Source organism: Scylla paramamosain, chromosome 2 (genome assembly GCF_035594125.1).
Source record: "Scylla paramamosain isolate STU-SP2022 chromosome 2, ASM3559412v1, whole genome shotgun sequence".
Taxonomy (NCBI): domain Eukaryota; kingdom Metazoa; phylum Arthropoda; class Malacostraca; order Decapoda; family Portunidae; genus Scylla; species Scylla paramamosain.
The window spans coordinates 25959273-25984286 of record NC_087152.1 but is presented as its reverse complement, the minus strand read 5'-3'; the positions used below and the strand labels follow the sequence as shown (position 1 = coordinate 25984286).

At 40.9% G+C, this 25014-nt stretch overlaps 2 protein-coding genes across 19 annotated transcripts in view; one reads left to right on the top strand and one right to left on the bottom strand.

Moving 5' to 3' along the window:
• The first annotated feature begins 442 nt into the window (after positions 1-442).
• On the top strand, positions 443-24271 carry LOC135112365 (cystine/glutamate transporter-like). Of its 3 annotated transcripts, none has more exons than XR_010274303.1 (5): positions 443-579; positions 1555-1704; positions 5672-8844; positions 23553-23709; positions 24132-24271. XR_010274303.1 is itself a non-coding variant. In XM_064026759.1 (4 exons), exons 2-4 carry the CDS (start codon positions 1666-1668, stop codon positions 5722-5724), a joined length of 270 nt encoding a protein of 89 aa, XP_063882829.1. In that variant the 5' UTR covers positions 443-579; positions 1555-1665; the 3' UTR covers positions 5725-7782. The 3 variants fall into 3 exon arrangements, 1 of the variants encoding a protein (XP_063882829.1); XR_010274302.1 differs by having other exon boundaries at positions 24129-24268; XM_064026759.1 differs by lacking the exons at positions 23553-23709; positions 24132-24271 and adding an exon at positions 2517-2694 and having other exon boundaries at positions 5672-7782.
• The window catches only part of LOC135112318 (uncharacterized), a 79105-nt gene continuing 78019 nt past the window's right edge, over positions 23929-25014 (bottom strand). For all 16 annotated transcript variants that reach the window (XR_010274282.1, XR_010274294.1, XR_010274293.1 and 13 more), the window contains one exon: positions 23929-24563. The gene's annotated coding sequence lies outside the window, so the exon portion shown is untranslated. The remainder of the gene's footprint in view (positions 24564-25014) is intronic.

Sequence of the window (25014 nt, the reverse complement as noted above, 5' to 3'; positions counted from 1 at the left end):
ACCAGGTTGTTATTGCCACCACAGAGAACAGGTAAAGGAACATTCATGTGCAAATCTCTCTCTCTCTCTCTCTCTCTCTCTCTCTCTCTCTCTCTCTCTCTCTCTCTCTCTCTCTCTCTCTCTCTCTCTCTCTCTCTCTCTCTCTCTCATACCTAGTCTCACATCTGGTGTTATACTCCTGCGTTCAGGTTTTCTGTCATATATGAATAGCTGTAGTGTTTGGTGAAAATACCACTGCTATATTAAGAGATTTCCTGCTTCATTTATAACCACTAATGATGATGGAGTTCAATTCTAAAGTTATCTTATTTATTTTAACAGAGAATCCACTTTATTCAAGAATTTAGATATACTTGATTGCAAGATTTCCATGAGCTCCACAATCCATTCCTTTCATACTCTCCCTCTACTCTCTGTCAGATTTAGAGCACAAGTTATGACTGGTAGTAATGCCCCACTCACCAGCTTAATGATGTTGACAGGTTGTGCTTTGTGGGTGCAAGACAAGGCCACTTCCCAGACAACCTTGCTCTCATCAACTGCAAATGCAACACTCCAATGTCTTCTCTCATCTTCCTGGTAAGACATTGTGCAATGCTATGTGTGCGTGTGTGTGTTTATAGGTTTTTATTATTGTCATTAACAGATTCATTGCTGTGGCTTTTATGTATTTTAAAACAGTATGTGTGACACCTTTCATAATTTTTGTGAATAGTAGCTTTGGTTCAATTAGTCCTCTACATGTTGCAGTTGTGTTCTTTTGAAGTTGGACAAAAACAACATAATTTTTTGTGTTATTTTCAATGTTTTTTTTGTCAGTAAAATACTACTACCACTACTACTGTGTGTGTGTGTGTGTGTGAGCATGCATCATGGTCCTTATGGTGTCCCCTCAGGATGTGCAGTGTGAGCTAATATTTTGACAGATGGAAAGAAGTATGGAAGTGAATGTACTTATGTGTACATTATTGCTTACCTACACAAACATTTTTTAGTTCTTAACTTCATCAGTCTCTAGTTTCCAAGTTGATGTATTTGTATGAAAAGTGATTGATGAGTTTTCCTAGAGTTATTAATAGATTTACACACACACACACACACACACACACACACACACACACACACACACACACACACACACACACACACACACACACACACACACACACACACACAAACACACAGTTTTTATATATTATTCAGTCAGACAGAACACATCCTCACAAATGAAGAAAATAGATTTAGGTTGGAATGTTTAGTTAGCTTGGTGCGTCTAAAAGTGAATATTTGTCTAAATGCAGTTTGTCTATTATTTTCTTGTAATCACCTTCTGTATCAGAACAAAAGCATGTGGGACTAGTTCAAAGTACCTGGTGCCACAGCCCCACATGATGAGATCTGGCACAACTGCCTGTAATGCCCCTTCATGCTCTCCTTCACTCAGTCATTAACAGTTTGTCTTACCGAATGAGAGGTTGACAAAGCATTCCATTTTAACCACAGTTTGGAATATTCACAAAGACTCACCTCCACCTCCTCTCCTTCCTCTTCCAGGGCCTGTTGTCACTGGTCTACCTCTCCACCATGGACATCTACCGCCTCATTGACTACGCCAGCTTTGTAGAGAGTTAATTCATCCTGTGCAGTATCGCCATTCTGCTGTACATGTGCTGGAAATACCCTGACATGGAGCGGCCCATCAAGGTGAGCACCAGACAGCAGTGGTGGCTGTGATTATGATCTGCCTGTGGTTTTATTTTTATTTATTTATATATATTTTTTTTATTAATTTATTGTTATTTGTTTATTTATTTATTTGTGTGTGTGTGTGTGTTTCTCACAACTCAATATGGGAATGGGATTATGATGATGATTCAGCCTTAGAAAATGGAGCAATGGAAGAAGATGGAATAACAGGATAAGAAAAAAATACTGAAAGAGGAGAAGCAGGAGAAAAATAGGGCTAGCAGGAAAAAGAGAATAGGATGTTACTTGGGAACAACAGCAATTGATCTGAAAGGAGAGGTGAAAACCCCACACTGGTGGATTACCAGTTTCAGGTATCATGGCCTGCTGTGTGAGAGTGCTGGCCCAGGGAGTCAATCCCCAACAACTTGGGTCTCATGGCTGCCTTTACAGGAAAACCTGTTTCATTAAGTCTGTTCACTGAAAGCTGAACTAGGCAAGCTGTGTCACCCTAGATGAATTAGTGAGAAATAAAGAAAATGTATCAATAAATGCATCGCCAACATGAGTTAGGCACCACTGCGGCCACACAACCACCACATCAATACATACTACCTCCTCAGAGCTTATTTATAGTTGAAATGTATAATTATCATGATGATCTGTTGAACAACAGACAAACCACTTCACTCTGAGAAGGCTGTGTGTGTGTAGCTGAAAGAGGACATAGTTGTCACAGAAATTATACTAAATATATAGACAAATGGCATGCTGATAATTAGAACAGGACACAGATGCCACAAGACTACAACGCCTCCCTCTCTGTGCAGGTGAACATCATCGTTCCCATCGCCTTCCTGCTGGTGTGTGGCTTCCTGGTGTTTCTGCTGCTGTATGTGCGGCCATATGAGGTGGGCAAGGGCCTGCTCATCACTGGCTCTGGGGTGCCTGCCTACTTCCTCTTTGTGTACTGGCAGAACAAGCCAAAAATTGTCAGAACAGCACTTGGTGAGTGGTCTGTTTATGGTTGTCCTTTTGTTGATGGGATGTTAGGCCAGTGTGCCACAAAATAGTAGCAAGACAATACTGAGTGTTATGAATGAGCCCTTACTTGTGGAGGGGCACTGAAAGACTAGGGCTTTCTTTTCCATCTTTCTTGAATATTTCTTGATAATGTGAGTAATATTCACTGTTTGCCATATTTTCCTTGGCAAGAAAATAAATGATGAACAGTATGGTTTACCACCTTCTTACATTAAACTATTTCAGTGCCATCTATTCACTCACCAACAGCTGGAGCAAGGAATATACATCCATGACCTAGAGCAATTGGTGCAACACCCTACTCGTATTCCTGACCGTCTTGGAGATACGCCCAACATCCTTGACCTTTTCCTGACCTCTAATCCTTCTGCTTATGCTGTCACCCTTTCTTCTCCGTTGGGCTCCTCCGATCACAATCTCATATCTTTATCTTGTCCTATCACTCCAATCCCTCCTCAGGATCCCCCTAAGCGAAGGTGCCTCTGGCGTTTTGCCTCTGCTAGTTGGGGGGACCTGAGGCGGTATTTTGCTGATTTTCCTTGGAATGACTACTGCTTCCGTGTCAGAGACCCGTCTTTGTGTGCTGAGCGCATAACAGAGGTGATAGTGTCTGGCATGGAGGCGTACATTCCTCACTCTTTTTCTCGTCCTAAACCTTCTAAACCTTGGTTTAACACAGCTTGTTCTCGTGCTATACATGATAGAGAGGTGGCCCACAAAAGGTACTTAAGCCTTCCTTCACCAGAATCTCATGCACTTTATATTTCTGCCCGGAACCATGCCAAGTCTGTTCTCCAACTAGCCAAAAACTCCTTCATTAACAGAAAATGTTAAAAACTTTCAAGATCTAACTCCCCTCGTGATTTCTGGCATCTAGCCAAAAATATCTCCAATAACTTTGCTTCTTCTTCTTTCCCTCCTCTACTTCAACCAGATGGCACCACTGCTATCACATCTATTTCTAAAGCTGAACTCTTTGCTCAAACCTTTGCTAAAAACTCTACCTTGGACGATTCTGGGCTTGTTCCTCCCTCTCCTCCACCCTCTGACTACTTCATGCCTCGTATTAAAATTCTTCGTAATGATGTTTTCCATGCCCTCGCTGGCCTAAACCCTCAGAAGGCTTATGGACCTGATGGGGTCCCTCCTATTGTTCTCCGAAACTGTGCCTCCGTGCTTGCACCTTGCCTAGTCAAACTCTTTCAGCTCTGTCTGTCAACATCTACCTTTCCTTCTTGCTGGAAGTTTGCCTACATTCAACCTGTTTCTAAAAAGGGTGACCGCTCTAATCCCTCAAACTACCGTCCTATTGCTTTAATTTCCTGCTTATCTAAAGTTTTTGAATCTATCCTCAACAGGAAGATTCTTAAACATCTATCACTTCACAACCTTCTATCTGATCGCCAGTATGGGTTCCGTCAAGGCCGCTCTACTGGTGATCTTCTCGCTTTCCTTACTGAGTCTTGGTCATCCTCTTTTAGAGACTTTGGTGAAACTTTTGCTGTTGCCTTGGACATATCAAAAGCCTTTGATAGAGTCTGGCACAAAGCTTTGATTTCCAAACTACCCTCCTACGGTTTCTATCCTTCTCTCTGTAACTTCATCTCAAGTTTCCTTTCTGACCGTTCTATTGCTGCTGTGGTAGACGGTCACTGTTCTTCTCCTAAATCTATTAACAGTGGTGTTCCTCAGGGTTCTGTCCTGTCACCCACTCTCTTCTTATTATTCATTAATGATCTTCTAAACCAAACTTCTTGTCCTATCCACTCCTATGCTGATGATACCACCCTGCACTTTTCCACGTCTTTTCATAGACGTCCAACCCTTCAGGAGGTAAACATATCACGCAGGGAAGCCACAGAACGCCTGACTTCTGATCTTTCTAAAATTTCTGATTGGGGCAGAGCAAACTTGGTATTGTTCAATGCCTCAAAAACTCAATTCCTCCATCTATCAACTCGACACAATCTTCCAGACAACTATCCCCTCTTCTTCAATGACACTCAACTGTCCCCCTCTTCTACACTGAACATCCTCGGTCTGTCCTTTACCTATAATCTGAACTGGAAACTTCACATCTCATCTCTAGCTAAAACAGCTTCTATGAAGTTAGGTGTTCTGAGACGTCTCCGCCAGTTTTTCTCACCCCCCCAGCTGCTAACTCTGTACAAGGGCCTTATCCGTCCATGTATGGAGTATGCTTCACATGTCTGGGGGGGTTCCACTCATACTGCTGTTCTAGACAGGGTGGAATCAAAAGCTTTTCGTCTCATCAACTCCTCTCCTCTAACTGACTGTCTTCAGCCTCTCTCTCACCGCCGCAATGTTGCATCTCTAGCTGTCTTCTACCGCTATTTTCATGCTAACTGCTCTTCTGATCTTGCTAACTGCATGCCTCCCCTCCTTCCGCGGCCTCGCTGCACAAGACTTTCTTCTTTCTCTCACTCCTATTCTGTCCACCTCTCTAATGCAAGAGTTAACCAGTATTCTCAATCATTCATCCCTTTCTCTGGTAAACTCTGGAACTTCTTGCCTGCTTCTGTATTTCCACCTTCCTATGACTTGAATTCCTTCAAGAGGGAGGTTTCAAGACACTTATCCACCAATTTTTGACCACTGCTTTGACCCTTTTAGGGACTGGCATTTCAGTGGGCATTTTTTTTTATTAGATTTTTGTTGCCCTTGGCCAGTATCCTTCCTACATAAAAAAAAAAAAAAAAAAAAAAAAAATACTTTCATTCATATAATAATGTAATAACATTCTCAGTACTTTTTTACATCTTAGCCTCAAGCTGTATAAATTTATGTGCATCTATCTCTATACTAAGCAGACATTCTCACAAAAAGTACAGAGAATTAAACTATCCATTCCCTCACACAGCATCACCTGACCTGGTGTCCACACATCCAAAACTGACATTGTCCTGTGTCCTTCCAACAGACCAACTCACTGTTTGGACACAGTTGCTCTTCGTATCTGTGAAAACTGAGTGAGGAGTGACTGACTGCACCTCCTCTACCATTACTACCATCACTGCTGCTGCTACTGCTGCTGCTGCTGCTGCTGCTGCCCTACCACAGCTGCCAAGAAATGCACTTGTGTGTGTGTGTGTGTGTGTGTGTGTGTGTGTGTGTGTGTGTGTCATCATATCATACAGCCTTCACATATTTTATCCACTTGGTTATGGTTCTGTGCATCATGGCAAATCACACTGCTGGTAGACAATGGATATCTGAAATGTTCCCTACTTTAATCCCCTCTGAACTGCTGTTACTGCTGCTGCTGCTGGATCCTTGGTGATCTGTTTGTATTTTTGCTCAAGTGGCTTGTGTGTGTGTGTGTGTGTGTGTGTACTGATGGACCTTGGGAGGGCAGCTGGATGGTGTGAACTGTTGTCAGTGATGACAACATGCACACACACATGTGGCAAAAGCAACACAGCAGCAGATTTGTCAGCCTGGATATGCTCTTTGTAATCTGTGATACTTTTCAGAAGGGGAATATTGAAGGTTTTATACATTATTTATTAGTTATTGTATTTTGGTCATAGGCTGATTTTGCACCACTTTAGCTGATAATTTGAAATTGGTTCTGAACCCAAGAAATACTTGAAGGTGCAATTTTCAGATAAATTAAATAGTATTCCAATTGTACATAGAGATAACAGAAAGTAAGTGAGAGTATTACATAACTGTTTTTGGTATTTTGATTTTTAGGTTTTCACCAAGAGGGTTGTTAGTCCTGGTCTTTGCTTACTGCCTGTCTGGACCTCACAGTGGTGATGGGAAGCCTCAAGCGTGTGACTGTCTGGCAGCTGTGTGGGCCATTCTGGATGAGTATGTGCTGGATAGATGTTAACTGGCACCACATGAGCTTATTTGTTGGCAGATCCAGATGTTGGGAGTACCACAGTTGCTGAGACAATGAGGCAGTCCTGTTAGGGAAGTTTAGTGACTGAACACTGAAGGTTGACCAAACTCCTCTTGGGCTACAGCTATCATTGTACTCATAGCTCAATGGGTAAAGAGTTGTGTACCTTGAATGTTTTGATGGGAATCCTAGTGCTATTCCCCTTATGCCTTGCTCAGCAGGTGTCTGTGAGACCTGTGGATGGTGGTGTTATCACAGTCAAAAATGTTTTATTGTCCCACACTTTTTCCCATTGTCTTCAACATTTTCCCTTAGTATCAAGTCCAATAATCCACAGACTCTCCTCACAAATATAACAGGTGACAGATGCTAAGGAGGTGACAGGACTTCAGATTGAGGGAAATGCTAAACACTGGGAGTGAGTGTGGCAAATTACATGACCTCTGACCAGACTAGACCAACAGGATAAATGAACATGGCCTAACTCCAGGCTGTGCTGTGTTGAGGCAGTCCTGGGGTGAGGTGACAGCTGGTGTGACACTCATAGTCACTGGAGCAGCCAAGAAGCCTCACGACAATTATAAATTGATTAGCTTTGGCACAAGCCTTTGTTATCAGCTAGGCTTGCCTCCTTCACAATGCTCCTGTCTTCCCCTCTGGTGGTCAGCCACTGCCTGCACCTCTGCCTTGTAGGGAATTTACCTCCTGCTCATGAGTGACACGATGAAGAAAAGGAAATAAATGTACATCTTTTCATCTCTGCATGGGACAAATGAGGGCTGTGTGTGTGTATTTCATAATTTATCTTATTTTTTTTCTGGGGATTTATGGTGCTGAAAGACAAGAAAATTCATGCATACATTATGATCACTCATTATTAATCTTTTTATTTTATTATCCTTTTCATTATCATCAAGACCGTGCTGGGCTTTAATTAATGTGTGTGTGTGTGTAATTATAGATATGTAGTTGTATTCATGTCCGGTGGCAAATCAGATATATTTTGCTTATTGGTGAGAGAGAGAGAGAGAGAGAGAGTAGTTTTGGCCCAACAGTGAGTAATGATGATGTGTAAAGCATATTCTTCTAGGAGCAAATGAGGCAATGTGTCCGCCAGGCATCAACATGTCACTTCATTGTTACCATGTTTTTAAGCATGAAATAAATGTGCCTTTTTTACAGCTAGCTTGTTTGATTGTCATCAAGTGTGTGTGTGTGTGTGTGTGTCATGCGAATCTTTCTGGACTAGCCGTCCCAGCTATTCTCTCTGTAGAGTTTAGAGATCATGATTATGGTTTAAATACAAGGAAGCTACAGACTTGAGCTTCCTTGAGATGAGTAAGTTGAGACCTGTCACGCAGCACGTTCCATTGGCTCACGGCTGAGAGGATGAGGATTCGACTCCCGGGCCGAGAGGAGAGGAGCTGTGGGATTTGTCTCCCTCCCTTGCTGGAGTGCAGACCCCCTACTAAGATGCCTCTATTCATGGGGGATCCATCTAAAGTTGTGATCCAAGGCATTCTGTGTAGCATGGTGCAGTGTGACCCACCAGGGATCCATGGTTTGGTGGAGGTCAAGAATTCTACCCATCGTCTACATTCCTTGGTTGAGGTGGTTCCTCGTGAACATGGCGGGTATCGTGAATCATTATTTCTGCTGTTTCTGTCGTATGAGTTAAAATATTTGTCTAGCGATGTCAAAGGATGGCCAAACATAAAACAAGCGGTGGTTGGTAATATTCAAGAACAGCAGGCGAGGATTGAAAACCGTAGTGAACTGGTGAAATGAGCGAAGCTAGGAGGTTGTGCACATGTTCATTATAATGTTGCTTTACCTCAGATGATAAAATACCCATCATGGTGTATATATATTAAAACCAATGCAGTCCAAACATGAATAATCCGAATCCAAAGTTGGAACGAAGCCGGATTCCGGACGGACACCACGATAGCTGTCTCGTGTGCGCACTGCGCAGTGTACTTGGTCGTGAGGAGTGACATCAATGCTTGTCTTTCTCGCCTGAGTCGTTGACGTGCAAGGACGTCTCGTTGTTCTTCTCCTGTGACCAGAGGTGTACTCTGTCGTTAAGGCCGTGGGTGGTGCACATGTGCCGGACAGCCAGCTGATGGGCGCCAGACTGTAATGGTGATCAGCCGGCTGCTACTGCCACCAGAGCCGGTGAGGCCATGAACTGCTCCTCTCTGCCGCCTCCAGATGGACCATCTGCCCTTCGACCACATCTGGTAAGGCTTGTGTCCATTCCCTAAAACTAGTACAGCTGACTTGGCCTGGCAGTGGCCTTCCTCCCGCTGCCTCGGTATCCCCGCTGGGGATGCCTCCCCGCCCCTCCCTCGTTCCCGCCAACCCTGACCTATATTTAGGTGGTAGTCTAGAGTGATAGTCAAACTGGGTACATGGTGCACCCTAGGGCGCATGATGTTTTTCGAAGGATACTTGGAAATAATTGGGTACATGACATGGCTAGTGCATGTAAGAGTGCACAGTGGGCAAAGATGTTTTAGAAACAAAATTGTGTGTCATGTAGCATGTACATGACATGGCCAGTATGTATTAGAGTGCACAGTAGTACTCTAATACATATACATGAAGCAAATTGTGTCATGTAAGAAATTAATTTAAACTTAAATTAAAATATTACAAATTAGCGTATTGTATATTACACTTGGACGCAACTCGCGCCTCACAGGTTTTGAGTTGTAGCATTTTGCTTTATAGTACATCTAGTACTTATAAAACAGTTATGTAGGATGGGGTGATTATTTTTTATTATTAAAACAGAGACGTGCTACTTTAATTTATATTTTTCAGTCTTGAAACTATGTATTTTTTATTTTTTTATTTATTTTTTTTTTGTAATTCATTATCCTATGTGTTAGGATACATGAATATCTCAAAAGCTCCCTTGAAGGTCCATGAGCTTATAAAAGGTTGGGAAGCAGTGGTCTAGAGGATCCGCCTCACTGTTGCGGCGTTCCGCCACTGGTGCCCGTCCTGGCGTCCTTCTCTCCCTTTCTCTCAAGGCCGCTTGGTCGGGTAGTGCTTTGGAGGTGACGGACCAAGGGGTTGTACAGAGTGAGGATCATTTCTTTCATTTATGTTCAAATGATCTGCCGATTAAGACAATTATTTTGTTCAGGTTGTTTACGGCTTACGAACATTGTTGGCTGTTTTAGGCTGCTCGATATTGTTACTCCTAAAGGGAAGGAAGTCCTGGATGAGTGTGTGGGTGTACCTTGGCGTCAGCAAAACAAGGTTAGTGAGTGTCCATGAAAGGAGGAGGAGGAGGGAAAGAGAAAAATAGTATTAGTACTACTACTAATAATAATAATGCAATATGTGGTATAAATTATTGCATATCGCAGAGTCTCGTGGCGTAATGCATCCCACAATTACGTATTTGCTTTTTTATACGAAACATGGTTACACTTCTTTCAAGTTCACAGAAAACGGATTTTCACAACAAAAGGAGAACCTCACAGAACCAAGGACTATTTTGAAACACTTCTGTGCCACGCCTCCACTACTTTCAGAAGACTGTAGTTGAAGTTGCAAGGGTCTTCAAGGGTGTTTTTATATTTCTGGTGGCAGATAAACAAGATTCTCTTGTTATGAACAAGAGAAAGACTCTAGAGAACTCGGCTGATCAAGTCTGTGGCCTTTGAACATTGTCGTATTGAGAGAGTGAAGCGTTTCAGAATACAGGCATCAAACACAACGAGGCGTGATCCGAAGCTGTGTTGGTGCTCCGATCAGAAGAGTGAGAAAGCCGCGGCGCTCAGATCACACACACAGTCCTGCCGCCAGTCGTCGCCCAGCCTCGGATGGCGGAGGGGGCACGCTTGTTTCCGATCCGGGATATGTGCTTGTGTTTCACTTGTGACGACTCTCTGACACCTCTGGACGGTTGTGTGTACCTGGCATCCCTGCAACACACACACACACACGTCCATGTACCATAGCTTATAATTTAACAGCAAAACATGATTACAAACATTTATAAAGACATCCAAAATTATAGAACCACAAACCAACATAACACCATAAGTTAATAAATACAAAATAAGTAACTATCAGATTACACACACACACACACACACACACACACACACACACACACAGGCAGCAGCAGCAGCAGCAGCAGGATCGGGTGAACGGAGCCATACCTTCTCATCACCAGCAGGTCAAATGAAAGAGTTTTAAGTGCAGGAAAGTGAAAGGACTTCAGATAAAGTGAAGGAATACAAGTGAAGTGTTCGTAAAGTGTAATCTGACAAAGAAAGTGCAGGAAGAAAGAATGAAAGAGGGCAAGGCGGAGCGGTGCAGAAGGGAGGAACCAAGAAAGGATACGAAGCAAGGGTTTAAGGACGAGGGAGAGGAGGAGAAAGATATGGAAGTTAGCGAGAGTGTGGTGACTCTACCCATCGTCATGTATGGAGTACGCTTCTCATATGAGGGGGGAGGGGGGGAGGAGGATTCAACACTCCTGAACAGGCTGGAATCAGAAGTGTTTCGTCCTATCAGCCTTCTCCTCTAACTGACTCTTACTCAGCCTCTCTTCGCCGCAATGTTACATCTCTTCTTGCCTTCTGCCTCTACTAACACGCTGACTGCCCTTATGATCTTGTTAACTGCATGCCTCTCCTCTTCCCGCAGCCTCGCTGCACAAGACTTTCTACTTTCTCCCACCACTATTCTCTTCACTTCCCAAATGCCCAAATGCAGGATTTAACCAGTATTCACAATCTTTTAATCCTTTCACTGTTAAATTCTGGAACTCCCTGCTTGGTTCTGTATTCTGCCCTTCCTACGACCAGAATCCCTTCAAGGGGGAAGAGTCAAAACATTTTTCAAATTTTGGATTATCCGTTCTGTCCTTTTTCTTTAGTACCTAGCACCCCGGTGGTCCCTTTCTTATGAAATTTTTCCAGCCCCTGGCCAGTGCCACTACTACATAAAGAATACATAGATAAATCGCTAAACTTTTAATTTCGGAGAAGAAGAGCCTGAGTTAGCCCTTGACTTAATACACAGCAGAGGAGGAAAGTGCTTGAACTTTGCCGCATATTACACAACTTTTTTTTTTTTACTATTCTTTCTTTTTGCTATATTTGAGGAACTAGACCTTGTAAAATATTGTTTTATGTACTCGTAAAGTCACTTGTCTTGCGTTTTGTATTTCTGTGAGTTTGGCACCCTGCTTTGGTTACAATATGATAAATGTGCGTGTTTGACATCAAGACTTTGCCTGTATTTATATTCTTGTTATCTATTTTAAAATCTGTTTTATGTATTTTTATAGGTGTAGTTAATACGATTTGCTTTTTATTTGATTTCATCAAACAAGTAAAAAAAGTGTTTACAGTAAAAAGAGAGAAAAAGGTTAAGAAATAGGTAAAATTAGTGTTGGTAAAACCTCAGCCTGTTCTTGTACGTGTCGTGTTCCAGTTGAGGTTGGCGTGACAAGTGGAAAAGACAAATATGGTGGTGATTTTATAGGTGGACTCTGAAGATACTTTATAGTGTATGAAGTGGCTACACTGTACAAGAGGTAGAGGTGAATGGGTATTACACGCACGGCAAGGAGGACAAGGTGGCAGGTCACCGCTGTCCTGTAAACACTCTGGAGGCACGTTGCCAAATGCACACTGATTTTCTCACACTGAGCTCATCGTGTCGTCTCATTCACGGAAGTCAGTGTCCTTGCCATACTTTGAGTGAGCAGTAAAGTGTTGCCGTATTGTGTGCTGCTGTATCAGCTGCTTCATTGTGCGTCAGCTCCTCATGTTTTCAAAAGTCCTCTTCCTTGCGCACTACTTGAAGAAATTGAGTGCACCACCATGCAGGAAGTCTTCTCCTGGTGTGTGTACCGAGGAAACACCAGTTTGTCTGCTGAGAAAACCTGCACAATTTTATAAAGTAAATATGACATATAAAGAAATGACACGTCAACAATAAGTGGAATTCTCCAAGCAGCGAAACACGAAGCAACCTGCTGCAGCAAATTGCTGACGCCACGACAAGCTTCACTGTTCTGCAAAGTAAACATGAATTTTGAAGACACGACACACCCATGATGATTGGAATTTTGCTAATACTGTAATGGACAGACTGGTTGCATGGGTGACAGCTTGTTTGAGTGAGGCGGATGTTGGTGGTTTGCGCGGGTGTAAGGACAGATACTTACTCCTGGGACAAAGGAAGTGAGTGACTTGCTGGTCGACTGTCTCTGCTGCTTCATCCTTCACGACGCCACCAGCAAGTGCAAGGCCGCTGTTCTGAAAGACTTTGCTCTGCCATCACGATTGTCTTCAAAGACCACAGAAGTGATTAGTCACTTTCTCTAAACTGTCCCGATTAATAAGGCTGAACTACTGTCACTCCTATCACTGCAATCACGAACACACGCTTGGAAATGCCACTAATTCCCACGAGAGCCTGTTAAAGGTTGTCCAGATAAGACGCGGAAGCATTTCAGAATCCGCACATAATATACGTACATCACACTGTTCTCACTGGACCGTACTGACGGAAATAATTCACCTGTTTGTTAGAGTATTCCAGAAAAACGACGTAACACGGCCTCTCAAACCCATAGTAGCCTGCATTTACACAACAACAAAAAGAAAACAAGTTGTTACGTACGTACTTCAAACTTAATGCAGGACGGAATACTTATAATATATATATATATATATATATATATATATATATATATATATATATATATATATATATATATATATATAGTACATAGTATTACCACAGTTGTATCGTTCTTGCATCTGATTGGCTGTTAGGTTCAAATCGAGGCCTCTGATTGGTGCGCGTGGTGGGTGCCGCCAGGGCTCAGCTCCAAGCTGGTGAGCACGCCAAGAAAGGGACCACAGGTGATGGAATCAGAGGTTCTAGACAAGACAGTGCCATGCCTGGCTTTCCTTGTGAAGGTTTTCACGCACCACTGTTTACAACACGATCCAAAAGCAAGAAGAGGAAGCAGCAAACAATGAACGACCAAGAGACGTTAAGCGAGAAGGCAAAGACGCAGAGGAAGGAAGAGGCCAAACAACCCAGCAAGAAAAGGAGGTTAGAGAGCATGGAAGACTGCGGCAGCCACAGGGCCAACACGGAGATGGAAGGCGTTAAAGAGATGAAGCATCGCACCAACAACAAGGGAGACCATATGAAAGGCTGTGAGAGCAGCAAGAGCAGCACGAAGCTGTATGATGGCAAACAGGTTAAGCAACACAACAAGAAGAAGAGGAAGGCGGGAGACATGGAGGACTATGACACCCGTAAAAAGAGGAAGGTGGATGGCGGTGAAGAGGATATGGAACACGGAGAGCAGGAGAAGAGGAAGGATAGAAAAGATAAGAAAACGAAGGCCACGGAGGGCGAGAAAAAGGCCAAGAAGAGAAAGACGCAGGATATTGAAGACCACGAGAGCCAGCCCAAGAAGAGCAAGATGCAGGGTACAGAAGAGGACGAGAGCCTGCCCAAGAAGAGGAAGACGCGGGATACAGAAGAGGACGAAAGCCAGCCCAAGAAGAGCAAGACGCAGGACAAGAAAGAGCACGAGAGCCAGCCCAGGAAGAGGAAGACGCGGGATGCAGAAGAGGACGAGAGCCAGCCCAAGAAGAGGAAGACGCGGGATACAGAAAAGGACGAGAGCCAGCCCTAGAAGAGCAAGACGCAGGACAAGAAGGAGCACGAGAGCCAGCCCAAGAAGAGGAAGATGCGGGATACAGAAGAGGACGAGAGCCAGCCCAAGAAGAGCAAGACGCAGGACAAGAAGGAACACGAGAGCCAGCCCAAGACGAGCAAGACGCAGGATGCGGAGGAAGACAAGAGCCAGGCCAAAGATTGGGGGGAGATATTCTGGTTCAACGTGTTGAGGGTGGTAGTGGACACCGAGCTGGCCACTGGGACGAAAAGAAATGTAAGCGAGTACTGTCGTATTGATAATGAGGAAGGACAACTGGTGGACGGGGCAGTGCGCGGCCACCCTTGTACTGTTCTCCTGGATACCGGCGCTTCTGTCACTATAATGATGGTGTCACTGGCCGAAAAAATGGGCCTTGTCACGGGCGATGAGGAGAAGGTGACGGTAATCTCTAACACGGCTTATGGAACGTTGCGGCTGGAGGTGATCAAGCTGGACGAGGTGGTGATCACCCTGAAGGGCGGCGTGGAGGTCAGCACGCCCTTACAGGTGTTTCCAAAGGAGATGGAGGGTCACTATTCCGCTGAAATGATAATCGTGTCCATGAACCGCCTGGAGGAAGCCGAGATCGTGCAAGAGTTCCATCCCGACGGCAGCGGCAGCCTGTTTCTCCGCCACCCTGAACGTCTGCGGCGGAAACCTGAGCCAGGGTTCGTAGGGAAAGTATACACGTTTGTCGCACGAACACTAGATAGCGAGGAGCCGCTCACAGTACTGGTGGACACTGGCGCCGCAGCATCATTTGTCGTGACAAGGTTCGGCCGGGAAAAGTTGATGCACAGGGCAGGCAGGTGTGCTCCGCCGCCGCAACTAATCTCGCTGGACTTTGGACAGGGCACACGCGCACTGATGATGGACGTGGACACCGTTCAAGTGGATCAGGCATATGACTTCTTGTTTGGAAGAGGGATGCTCTATTATTTATGTGCTGTAATGGACTTCATTGACTATTCTTTGACCTTGAAGGTCGGTGCAGTAACGGTCAGGCTTCCCTTCCACTCGTCCCGCTGCGGAGGGAGCGCTGATCTCCTGGAAAAATTTGCCGAAAAATAGATTGAAAAAATAAATAAAAAGCGAAAGAAATAAAAAAAAAAAAATATATATATATATATATATATATATATATATATATATATATATATATATATATATATATATATATATATATATATATATATATATATAAAGAAAATGAAAAAAAAATAGAAAAATTATAAAAAAATAAGTAAATACAGTAAATGCTAACAAGAAAAAAAAATAAAATGGAAAAATAATAAAAAAAAAAATCCGTAGAGCACATGGCAATAAAGGCAGCAGCGGTTGGTAGTGATGCATGCATGGCTAAGAAGACTGAGGAAAGTAATGAGAAGTTATGAGAAGAGGACCCGATGGGCTGCACTGAAGGCTGGCCAAGAAGCAAGAGTTCAAGACCAAGGTGCCACACACAGTGAACCTAAACACAGAGCGGTTCCAGGACTGGTGGAAGAAGAGTGCGGGGATCTTGAGAGGAGTGGATAGAGAAGTACTGGGAGAAACGTGTGGAAAGTCACGCACAACTAGACAACAATGGTGGTGGAGTGAACACGTCAACAATGCACTGAAAAGGACAAAGGAAATCAAGAAAGAGTGGGAGCAGAGCGGAACGAGGCAGAATAAGTTGGAATACAGAAGAGCAAAGAAGTTAGCAGGGAAAGCAGTGGCGGTGGCTAAGGCTGAGGCATGTCGTGATTTACTGGAAAAGCTGCAAACACCAGGAGGAGAGAAGAGAACATGCAGGATACCAAGGAGTAGGAACAAGCCAATAAAGGATGTAAATCATGCGAAGCAGATGAAGGATGCTACTGGTGTGGTGCTAACTGATATGAAGAAGGTACAGGCGACATGACTGACAGGAACAAGGTACAGGAGAAGACTGGGATGTTTGTGTGAAAAGCGTGACTTGTGACAGAGGATAGAAAATGAAAAAGTATATTTGATAATACAATTATGTACATAATTGTAAAAACCGTAACTTGCTCAGGAGGATGAAAGAAAGGAAAGAAAAACATTGAAGAAAAATATGCATATATCATGTGTGAAAGAAAAAAAAATCTCGATCATGAAAGAAGAATAAAGAAAAGAAAAAAATAATAAGATAACACAAGTAAAAAGAATGAAAAACGTAACTTAGTGTAAAAAAAAAAGAAAAAAAATAAAGAAAAAGTAAAATACGTGCTGTAATAATATTATCGATGTTTGTGTGGAAAGCGTAACTTGATCAAGAGGATAAAACAAACAAAAAAAAAAAGGAAAAAAAGGAGAAGGTAGTAAAATTATGTATGAAAAACAAAACCTGAAAATTACAAAAAAGAAAAGGTAAAAAAAAAAAAAAGATATGCAGTAAAATTAAGGATGCCTGTGTGAAAAAGAAAGACAGCGTGAAGAAGAGGATGAATTATGTGTTTTCCTGCAAGAATCTGAGCCTTGCTTGTCACGCAGGAAGAACATTTTCTCTGTGAAATAAATGAAAAAAAAACAGGAAAAAAAGAAAATAATGTATCAAAATTTTACATATGTATGTGAAAAACGTTCCCCAAAAAGAATTAAAACAGGAAAAGAAAAATCAACAAAATATAAACCAAAATAATGGATGCATTTGTGAAAAAAATTAAATAAAGGAAATAAATACGCAATGTGGATGTTTGTGTGAACAGCGGGATTTGTCCCAGAGGGAAAAACAAGGAAAAGAAAATGTGAAAAATGTGAAAAATATATCTTTTAAGAGAATGAAAAAATAAAAACGTGAAAATGTGAATAAAAGTAAAAAATAAAGAAGAAAAACAAGATATTGTAATACAATTATGTATATGTGTGAAAACCGTAACGTAAAAAAATAAAACAGAAAAAAGGAAATAAAAAAAATAGTAAAATGATGTATATCAATGGGAAAAACGTAACTTGAAAAGGACAAAAAAGAAAAAAAGAAAAAAATGTAGTAAAATTATTGAAGCATGTGTGAAAAAGTTAATTTGATGAAGAGGATAAATTAACTTTTTTTCCTACATAAACTTGAGCCTTGCTTTTCATGCGGCAAGAAAAACAAATGTAAAACAATGGACGTCTTTGTAAAAAAAATGCAAAGAAGAAAAAAATGTAACAATTATGGATGGATTCATCCAAGAGAATGAAATTACACGAAGGAAAACGAAAATACGAAGAAATGTCAAAAAGATATGTGAAGAAAATCATTAAATAAAAAAAACGCTAAAAAGAAAAAAAAAAAAAAAAAAAAAGAAGAAGAATATTCTATAATAAAATTATGTATATAAGTGTGAAAACCGTAGCTTGTTCAAGAGGATGAAATAAAGAAAAGAAAAAAAGAGAATATATGTTCCTGAATATATGTATATAGTGTGTGTAAAAAAAAGAAACTTGAAGAATAAAAAAGATGAAATAAAAAAAAATGAAAAAATACAAGAAAAGTTATTTAAAGAGAATAAGGAAAAAAAAAAGATAAAAAAAAAAGAAACAGGTGCTAAGATTATGGATGGATGCGTGAAAAACTTACTTGATGAAGAAGATAAATTGTCTTTTTTTTTTTTTTTATCCTGCATGAGTCTGAGCCTTGCCTTTCATGCAGGACCAACATTATTGCGGTGGAAAAATCCGAAATAAAGGAAAAAAAAATTGTAGTAAATCTTTTATATAGATTTACTATATATATATATATATATATATATATATATATATATATATATATATATATATATATATATATATATATAAAGAGGATTAAAAAGAAAAGAAAACGAAAAAAGAAGAAAATAAGCAGTAAAATAACGGATTGATATGTGAAAAAATATAAAGAAAAAAGAAAAATCATGTACCCTAATTAGGGATGTTTGTGAGAAAAGGGTTACTTGTGTGAGACGATGAAATAAAACAAAGAAACAGGAAAACAAAGAAAAAGGGGAAACATATGACTTACTGATGAGAATAAAAAACAAACTGAAACGTGAAAAAAAAATAAAAATAAAAGAGCAGAATCTTGCAATACAGTTACGTATGTATATAAGTGTGAAAGTCGTAAGTTGTCCAGGAGGATGACATGAAGAAAAGAAAAAAATAATGTTGTAGAAAAATATGTATATAGTATGTGTGAGTTAAACATGATGAAAAAGAATAAAGGAAAAAAGAATAAAATAAAAGGAAAGAAATAAAAACACGTAACTTGAAAAATAAAGACGAAAAGATATATTTGTAAACAAGACGTAACACGTTCAAGAGGATGTAAAAGAAAATACAAAAAAAAAAGGAAAATGCGCACTGCAATTATGGATGTTTGCGTGAAAAGCGGAACTTGTTCAAGAGGATGAAATATAACAAAGAAGAAAGAAAAAATGCAGTAAAATTACGTATATATGTCTGAGAAATGTAAATTGAAAAGGATAAAAAAATAACAAAAAAAAAAAAAAAAAGAAAAAAGGAAAGACATTATGGACGTATGTGTGAAAAACTTAACATGATGAAGAGGATAAAAGTATTTTAACAAAACAAATTAGTGTCTTGTTTTTCATGCACTAACAACATTATTTCTTTGGAAAAAAAAACATGCAAAGAAATTAAAAGGGAAAAAAAAAGAAAAGTGTAGTAAAATAATGAATGCATATGTGAAAATGACAATTTCTCGAAGAGAACAAAAAAAAAGTAAATAAAAAAGCATGAAAAAATAAATATATAGTAAAAATAAAATATTTATATAAGAGAGAAAAATACAATTTGTTCAAGAGAATGAAATGAAGAAAAAAGAAAGAAAAAATCAACTTCAACAAAAATTATTTAGGAAGTATGTGCAAAAAAAAAAAATAAATAAATAAAAAATGAAATAAATAAATAAATAAACAAAAATAAATAAAGAAAGAAGGAAAGAAAAATAAAAAACTAATGAAAGTAAAAATGAAATAAATATACTGTAATAAAATTAAGTATATATATATATATATATATATATATATATATATATATATATATATATATATATATATATATATATATAATATATATATTATATTATTATATATTATATATTATTATATATTATATTATTAATATTATATATAATATATTATATATAATATATAATAATAATAATATTATTATCATATATATATATATATATATATATATATATATATATATATATATATATATATATATATATATATATATATATATATATATATATATATATATGATAATAATATTATTATTATTATAACCATTAATACTTCTACTACCACTACTACTACTACTATGTTTACAACCACCCTCGCTAGAGGCGAGTAGGTAGAAGAAAATAAGCAGTAAAATAACGGATTCATATGTGAAAAAAATATAAAGAAAAAAGAAAAATCATCTACCCTACCTCTAGCGAGGGTGGTTGTAAACATGGTAGTAGTAGTGGTAGTGGTAGTAGCAGTAGTAGTGGTAGTAGAAGTATTAATGGGTAGTAGAAGTATTTAATCATGGGTATAATAAAAATAATATAATTATTTGATAATATAGTGTCCCTTGCAGCTCTCACCTCCCGTGGAGGGGCACAGGGAGGTGTTGCTCTCTCACCTCCCGTGGGCAGCTCCGTCACCTATTGTGTGTTTGTTAGGCACACGTGGTGACGAAGCTCCATCACCACGTGGTGTTGTGTGCTTGTTAGGCACACGTGGCGATGGAGAGGATGCCCTTGAAGTTTCTTGTGAGTTCTGAGTGGGGTTTGAACCCCGGCGTCCCTCACTCAAAACTCCAAAGTCCATCACTCTACCCACTGGGCCACGAGGGCCCATAATAGTAGGTGTAAAGTTGGGGTATTTCCCCGTATTATTTTCACGTCACTAAATATCACTGTAGCTTAATGATACTTTTTGTGTAGATGCGTACTGTCGTGAAACATGTTCATGAAGAGTTACAACCAGATTTATGAAAAAGAAAAAAATAGAAAAATAAAAATATGTAAAATAGAAGATGGTCTTGCTAATTGCAACATAACTCTTCAACCTTTTAATTCAGTCAGTGTTTGAAGTAGTTCGTCATGCAGGGGAGCATTTTTTCTAGGTCTGTCAATAACTACTTTTTTAACAAGTCGTCGTAAAATTAATAATTATGAGAATAATTATTAGAAAACATTTTTATTCGTATGAAAAATATTTTCTTAAATGTTTTCTTTTATTTTGATAAAAAAAAGAAAAAAAGGGTCAGTGTCGATCATAGAGCATTTATCTATAAACAACAACAAAAAGTATGAAAAGCTGTTGATGAATGTGAAGGACGTGTGAGCAAGAGTGCAAATGACTGCATCTCCAGAAAACGGCGCCTGCCCCTCGCTCTGCTGGCTGCTTGCCTCGCACTTTTCTCTTGGCGAGTGTTTCATCGTGCCATCCAGTACATGCAGGCGTCTCAAAGTGTTTGCTGAGACAGGTGTGCCAGTGTCGCTGTAGACATTGCTCTCTGTGTGCCCAGGCCTGAGATGTGACGCTGCCTGTGCCGCGGCAAAGTCCACCCTTGCTTTCATGTCTCTCTTGTGTTGCGCAAGAGAACCAAATGTTGTGGTGCACGGACTCCTTGTCTTTTGGCTTTTGTTACCTGGACATCACAGTACATACATGTGTACTTAGTGAAGTATAAACATTCTCTCTCTCTCTCTCTCTCTCTCTCTCTCTCTCTCTCTCTCTCTCTCTCTCTCTCTCTCTCTCTCTCTCTCTCTCTCTCTCTCTCTCTCGTTATTAATTAATACCTTGTTTGTTCGTGATATGTAAAGTCCTCTGAGCGTTTTGTTTCTTTTTTATTTCCAGACAGGGGTTAGGTGACATAAGATTGAAGTAGAGAGAGAGAGAGAGAGAGAGAGAGAGAGAGAAAATATTAACAAAAATAACAAACAATTTCCCTACATTCCTGCGTCTCCTCAGTGCATTTTCGGTGGAATTTAAAAGCAGCACGACCACGCCGCCGGTTGTGTTGCTGTGATGCTGGTGCTGCTGCTGATGATGATGATGATGAGGAGGAGGAGGAGGAGGAGAAGAAGGAATAAGAGGGGATATCGTCGTCGTCTTCTTCTTCTTCTTCTTCTTCTTCTTCTTCTTCTTCTTCTTCTTCTTCTTCTTCTTCTTCTTCTTCTTCTTCTTCTTCTTCTTCTTCTTCTTCTTCTTCTTCTTCTTCTTCTTCTTCTTCTTCTTCTTCTTCTTCTTCTTCTTCTTCTTCTTCTTCTTCTTCTTCCTTCACCTAATTTAATCTAACCAAACTACTACTGCTACTACTACTACAATTTTTCTCCTCCTCCTGCTCTTTTGTCTTACCTAACATAACCAAACTACTACTACTACTACTACTACCTACAACTACTACTACTACAGCTCTGGATAGTATATATATGTCTGGTGCATGCTGAGGACAAGGCACACCTCCCAAGACTATCCGGTGTGGCGTTAGTCAAGCCATGGCAAATAGTCTGGAGCCCTTGCCTTTGTACTATTCCTGATAGTCTTTGCTGTGGCTGCTGCTGCTGCTGCTGCCTACATGTGGGTCAAAGGTTAGTAGTACACTATCCCAGGCTGTTCTGCTGGGATAGTATGCCATCTTGCACTATTTTGGTAGAAGTTGACCATTTTTAACTGTCTTGGCAGGATAGTACATGATTTTGGACTATTTTGCTATGATGGGATGTTTTTTGTGGTGTTTTGTTCAAAATAGTACACCATTTTGTGAAGTCATCCCCCTCCTAAAAAAATTTCATACTAAAAAAACACCAAAAACACAATTTTAGCCATCACCCATAAAATAGTTTACTATCTGACTATCCAGAGGCACAGCAGACTCAGGTAGTCAAGGATTTCACAGAGGAGGCCTTGAAACATAAACCCCCAAAAAACACAATTTTGAACTATTTTGACTATTAGCCCCAAAATAGAACACCATCTGACTATCCATAAAGTGAGGGACTAAATTATACATCACAAAAAATATAGATAGTCATATTTGAAGAGCAAAAAAAACATTGATAGTAACATTTTCAACACAAAACCACAAAGGAAACCCATAGTTTTAACTATTGACCAAAGCAGTGTACTATCTGACTATCCCCAGTCACAGCAGAGCCCCAGAGGAGCTAGCACAGACCAGTGTTGTTGTTGTTGTTGTTGTTGATCCTGCTATGGGTGGTGCTGATGGAGCCCCATGTGGAGCTGTCCCTGGCTGTCACCATCACCACCTCCCTGCCACACTCTCTCTCTCTCTCTCTCTCTCTCTCTCTCTCTCTCTCAAAAGCCACAAGTTCCTTTAGTGCTCTGAACATTTTTTGTTTTTGTAAAGGCATTTTAAAGGTTGGAGCAAAGCCTTGAATGATGAGCACCTTTGTTGACCTGAGTGAGACCTCTGCTACAGCCCCACATGACAGGTTAGTGCAAGAGTTGTGTTGTGGTGTAATTAGAGGCAGTGTCCAGGGCTGTTGACCTGAGTGAGGCCTCTGCTTCAGCCCCACGTGACAGCTTAGTGCAAGAGTTGTGTTGTGGTGGAATTAGAGGCAGTGTCCAGGGCTGTTGACCTGAGTGAGGCCTCTGCTTCAGCTCCACGTGACAGGTTAGTGCAAGGGTTGTGTTGTGGTGGAATTAGAGGCAGTGTCCAGGGCTGTTGCTGGTGGTGTTCCTCAAGGAAATGTTTGGGATTGATGTATTTGCACATTTTCATTCAAACAGTTCTTTTTGGTGGTGACACAACTTGAGATGTCATTGGTGGCATGTAAAATTCTCTGTCACACCATCTGGAAAATGGTGAAATTTAGCTATTTGGAGAAAAAAAAAATATTCTAAAAGCCACAAAAGCAAAGTTTGACAGGAATAATGGACATTTTGTATTGTTTTGCAATGAAGAGTTGAAAATAATACTTGCTTGTCAGACACATTGTGTTTTTAGAGTATTATCATCATCCACACACTGACTCTCAAACTGTCCACTGCCGTCATTTTGTTCATCTTTCCGCTTCACATTTTACATTTGCCTGTAGTGCTTTTCTTCCTCTTCCCAAACCCCAGCACTCTGTATTTTATGTAGTCATTCTGAGTGTTAGCACAACCCAGCCTCTGTTTGTGTCTTGTGTGTTTTTTTTGTGTTTTTAAGTGTGTGTAGGCCTTCTGAGTGTTGGCCTCACCTCACTCAACCAAACCTGACCTGTCATCACTGTTGCAGAAGAGACAACTAGTGGGCCGTGTGTGGTGAACCCGTTTTGTCTGTCAGAGCCACCCCTACAGCCACACACCACCACCACCACCACAACTAGCAGGAGAGGGCATCCACCACCTCCTCCTCCAGCAGCTGGCCAGGGCACAGGACCAGGCTGAGCAAGGTGTGGTGGCAGTGGTGTTAGTAGAATAGATAGTAGTGGTAATAGTAATGCTCAATATAGTAGTAAAAATGATAGTAGAGGTCCTGGATTATATATTTTTAGTAGTAGTAGTTCCAGCATTTGTTGAAATATACTGGTAATTGTACTACTACTACTACTACTGTACTTCTAGCCAGCCCTTTATGTTTGTATACAGTTGAAGGGGAAAACAAACACCAGTAACTGTGGACTGCTTTTGTTCATCACGCACACAAAACAACAACAATAACAACAACACAATGAACACATCATTTAATAACAAACAGATAACAACAACAACATCAACAAATTCTGCCACCATTCCCTGCAAACAGTGAAGGAAAACAAAAGGAAAAAGAAGGAAAACAAAGATGACAACAACGGTGCTCTTCTTTCCCCAGCAGGTGGTGATGCAGAGGGTGGCCAGCTTGCCCGCCCCCTCCTGTTGGCCAGCCACAGCACAGCACACAGCTGCAGTCTGTTGCGGCCAGGCTACTGAGGCACAAGTCTATGCACGCGTCCGGGACATGAAGGTGACGAGAACATGTCCTGCAGGAGAGAGCCGCATTGTGGCAGGACCCCACAGTCTGTTTCTGTGCTGGGAGGAGGAGGGGAACAGCAGCAGCAGCAGAAGCAGCAGCAGCAGCAGCAGCAGCAGCAGCAGCAGCAGTAGTAGTAGTAGTAGTAGTAGTAGTAGTAGTAGTAGTAGTAGTAGTAGTAGCAGCAGCAGCAGCAGCAGCAGCATTGAGCAGTGGTGGTGGTGGTGGTGTCAGTGGTGCAGCTGTCCACTCCTCCACAGCTGCTGCCTTGCCTCAACATGCTGTGTCTTCCCTCACCTGCAATGAACAGCACTGAACAACACCTCTCCTATGATGAATAACACTGAGTATCACCTCTTCCCTGCATCAACAACACTGAACAACACCTCTCCTGTGATGAACAACATTGAGTAACATCTCACCCCTGCATCAACAACACTCAACACCTGCTTCACTTCACACTCATTCATGCTAGCCTTACCCCCCCCCCTCTCTCTCTCTCTCTCTCTCTCTCTCTCTCTCTCTCTCTCTCTCTCTCTCTCTCTCTCTCTCTCTCTCTCTCTCTCTCTCTCTCTCTCTCTCTCTCTCTCTCTCTCTCTTTTCTCTTCTCTTCTCTTCTCAGCCCACAGCTCCACAGTATGTTCTCCACAGTAGGTTTATGAACCCACAGTGACTCCCCACAGCCCCTCACCAATAAGTGTCACACACACACACACACACACACACACACACACACACACACACACAC

Bases quoted from the DNA above. Each gene is read 5' to 3' on its own strand.
- LOC135112365 (XM_064026759.1), top strand. From the start codon at position 1,666: ATGTGCTGGAAATACCCTGACATGGAGCGGCCCATCAAG. The intron at 1,705-2,516 runs GTGAGCACCAGA...CTCTCTGTGCAG, and splicing joins ACATGGAGCGGCCCATCAAG to GTGAACATCATCGTTCCCAT. The intron at 2,695-5,671 runs GTGAGTGGTCTG...TCCTTCCAACAG, and splicing joins AATTGTCAGAACAGCACTTG to ACCAACTCACTGTTTGGACA.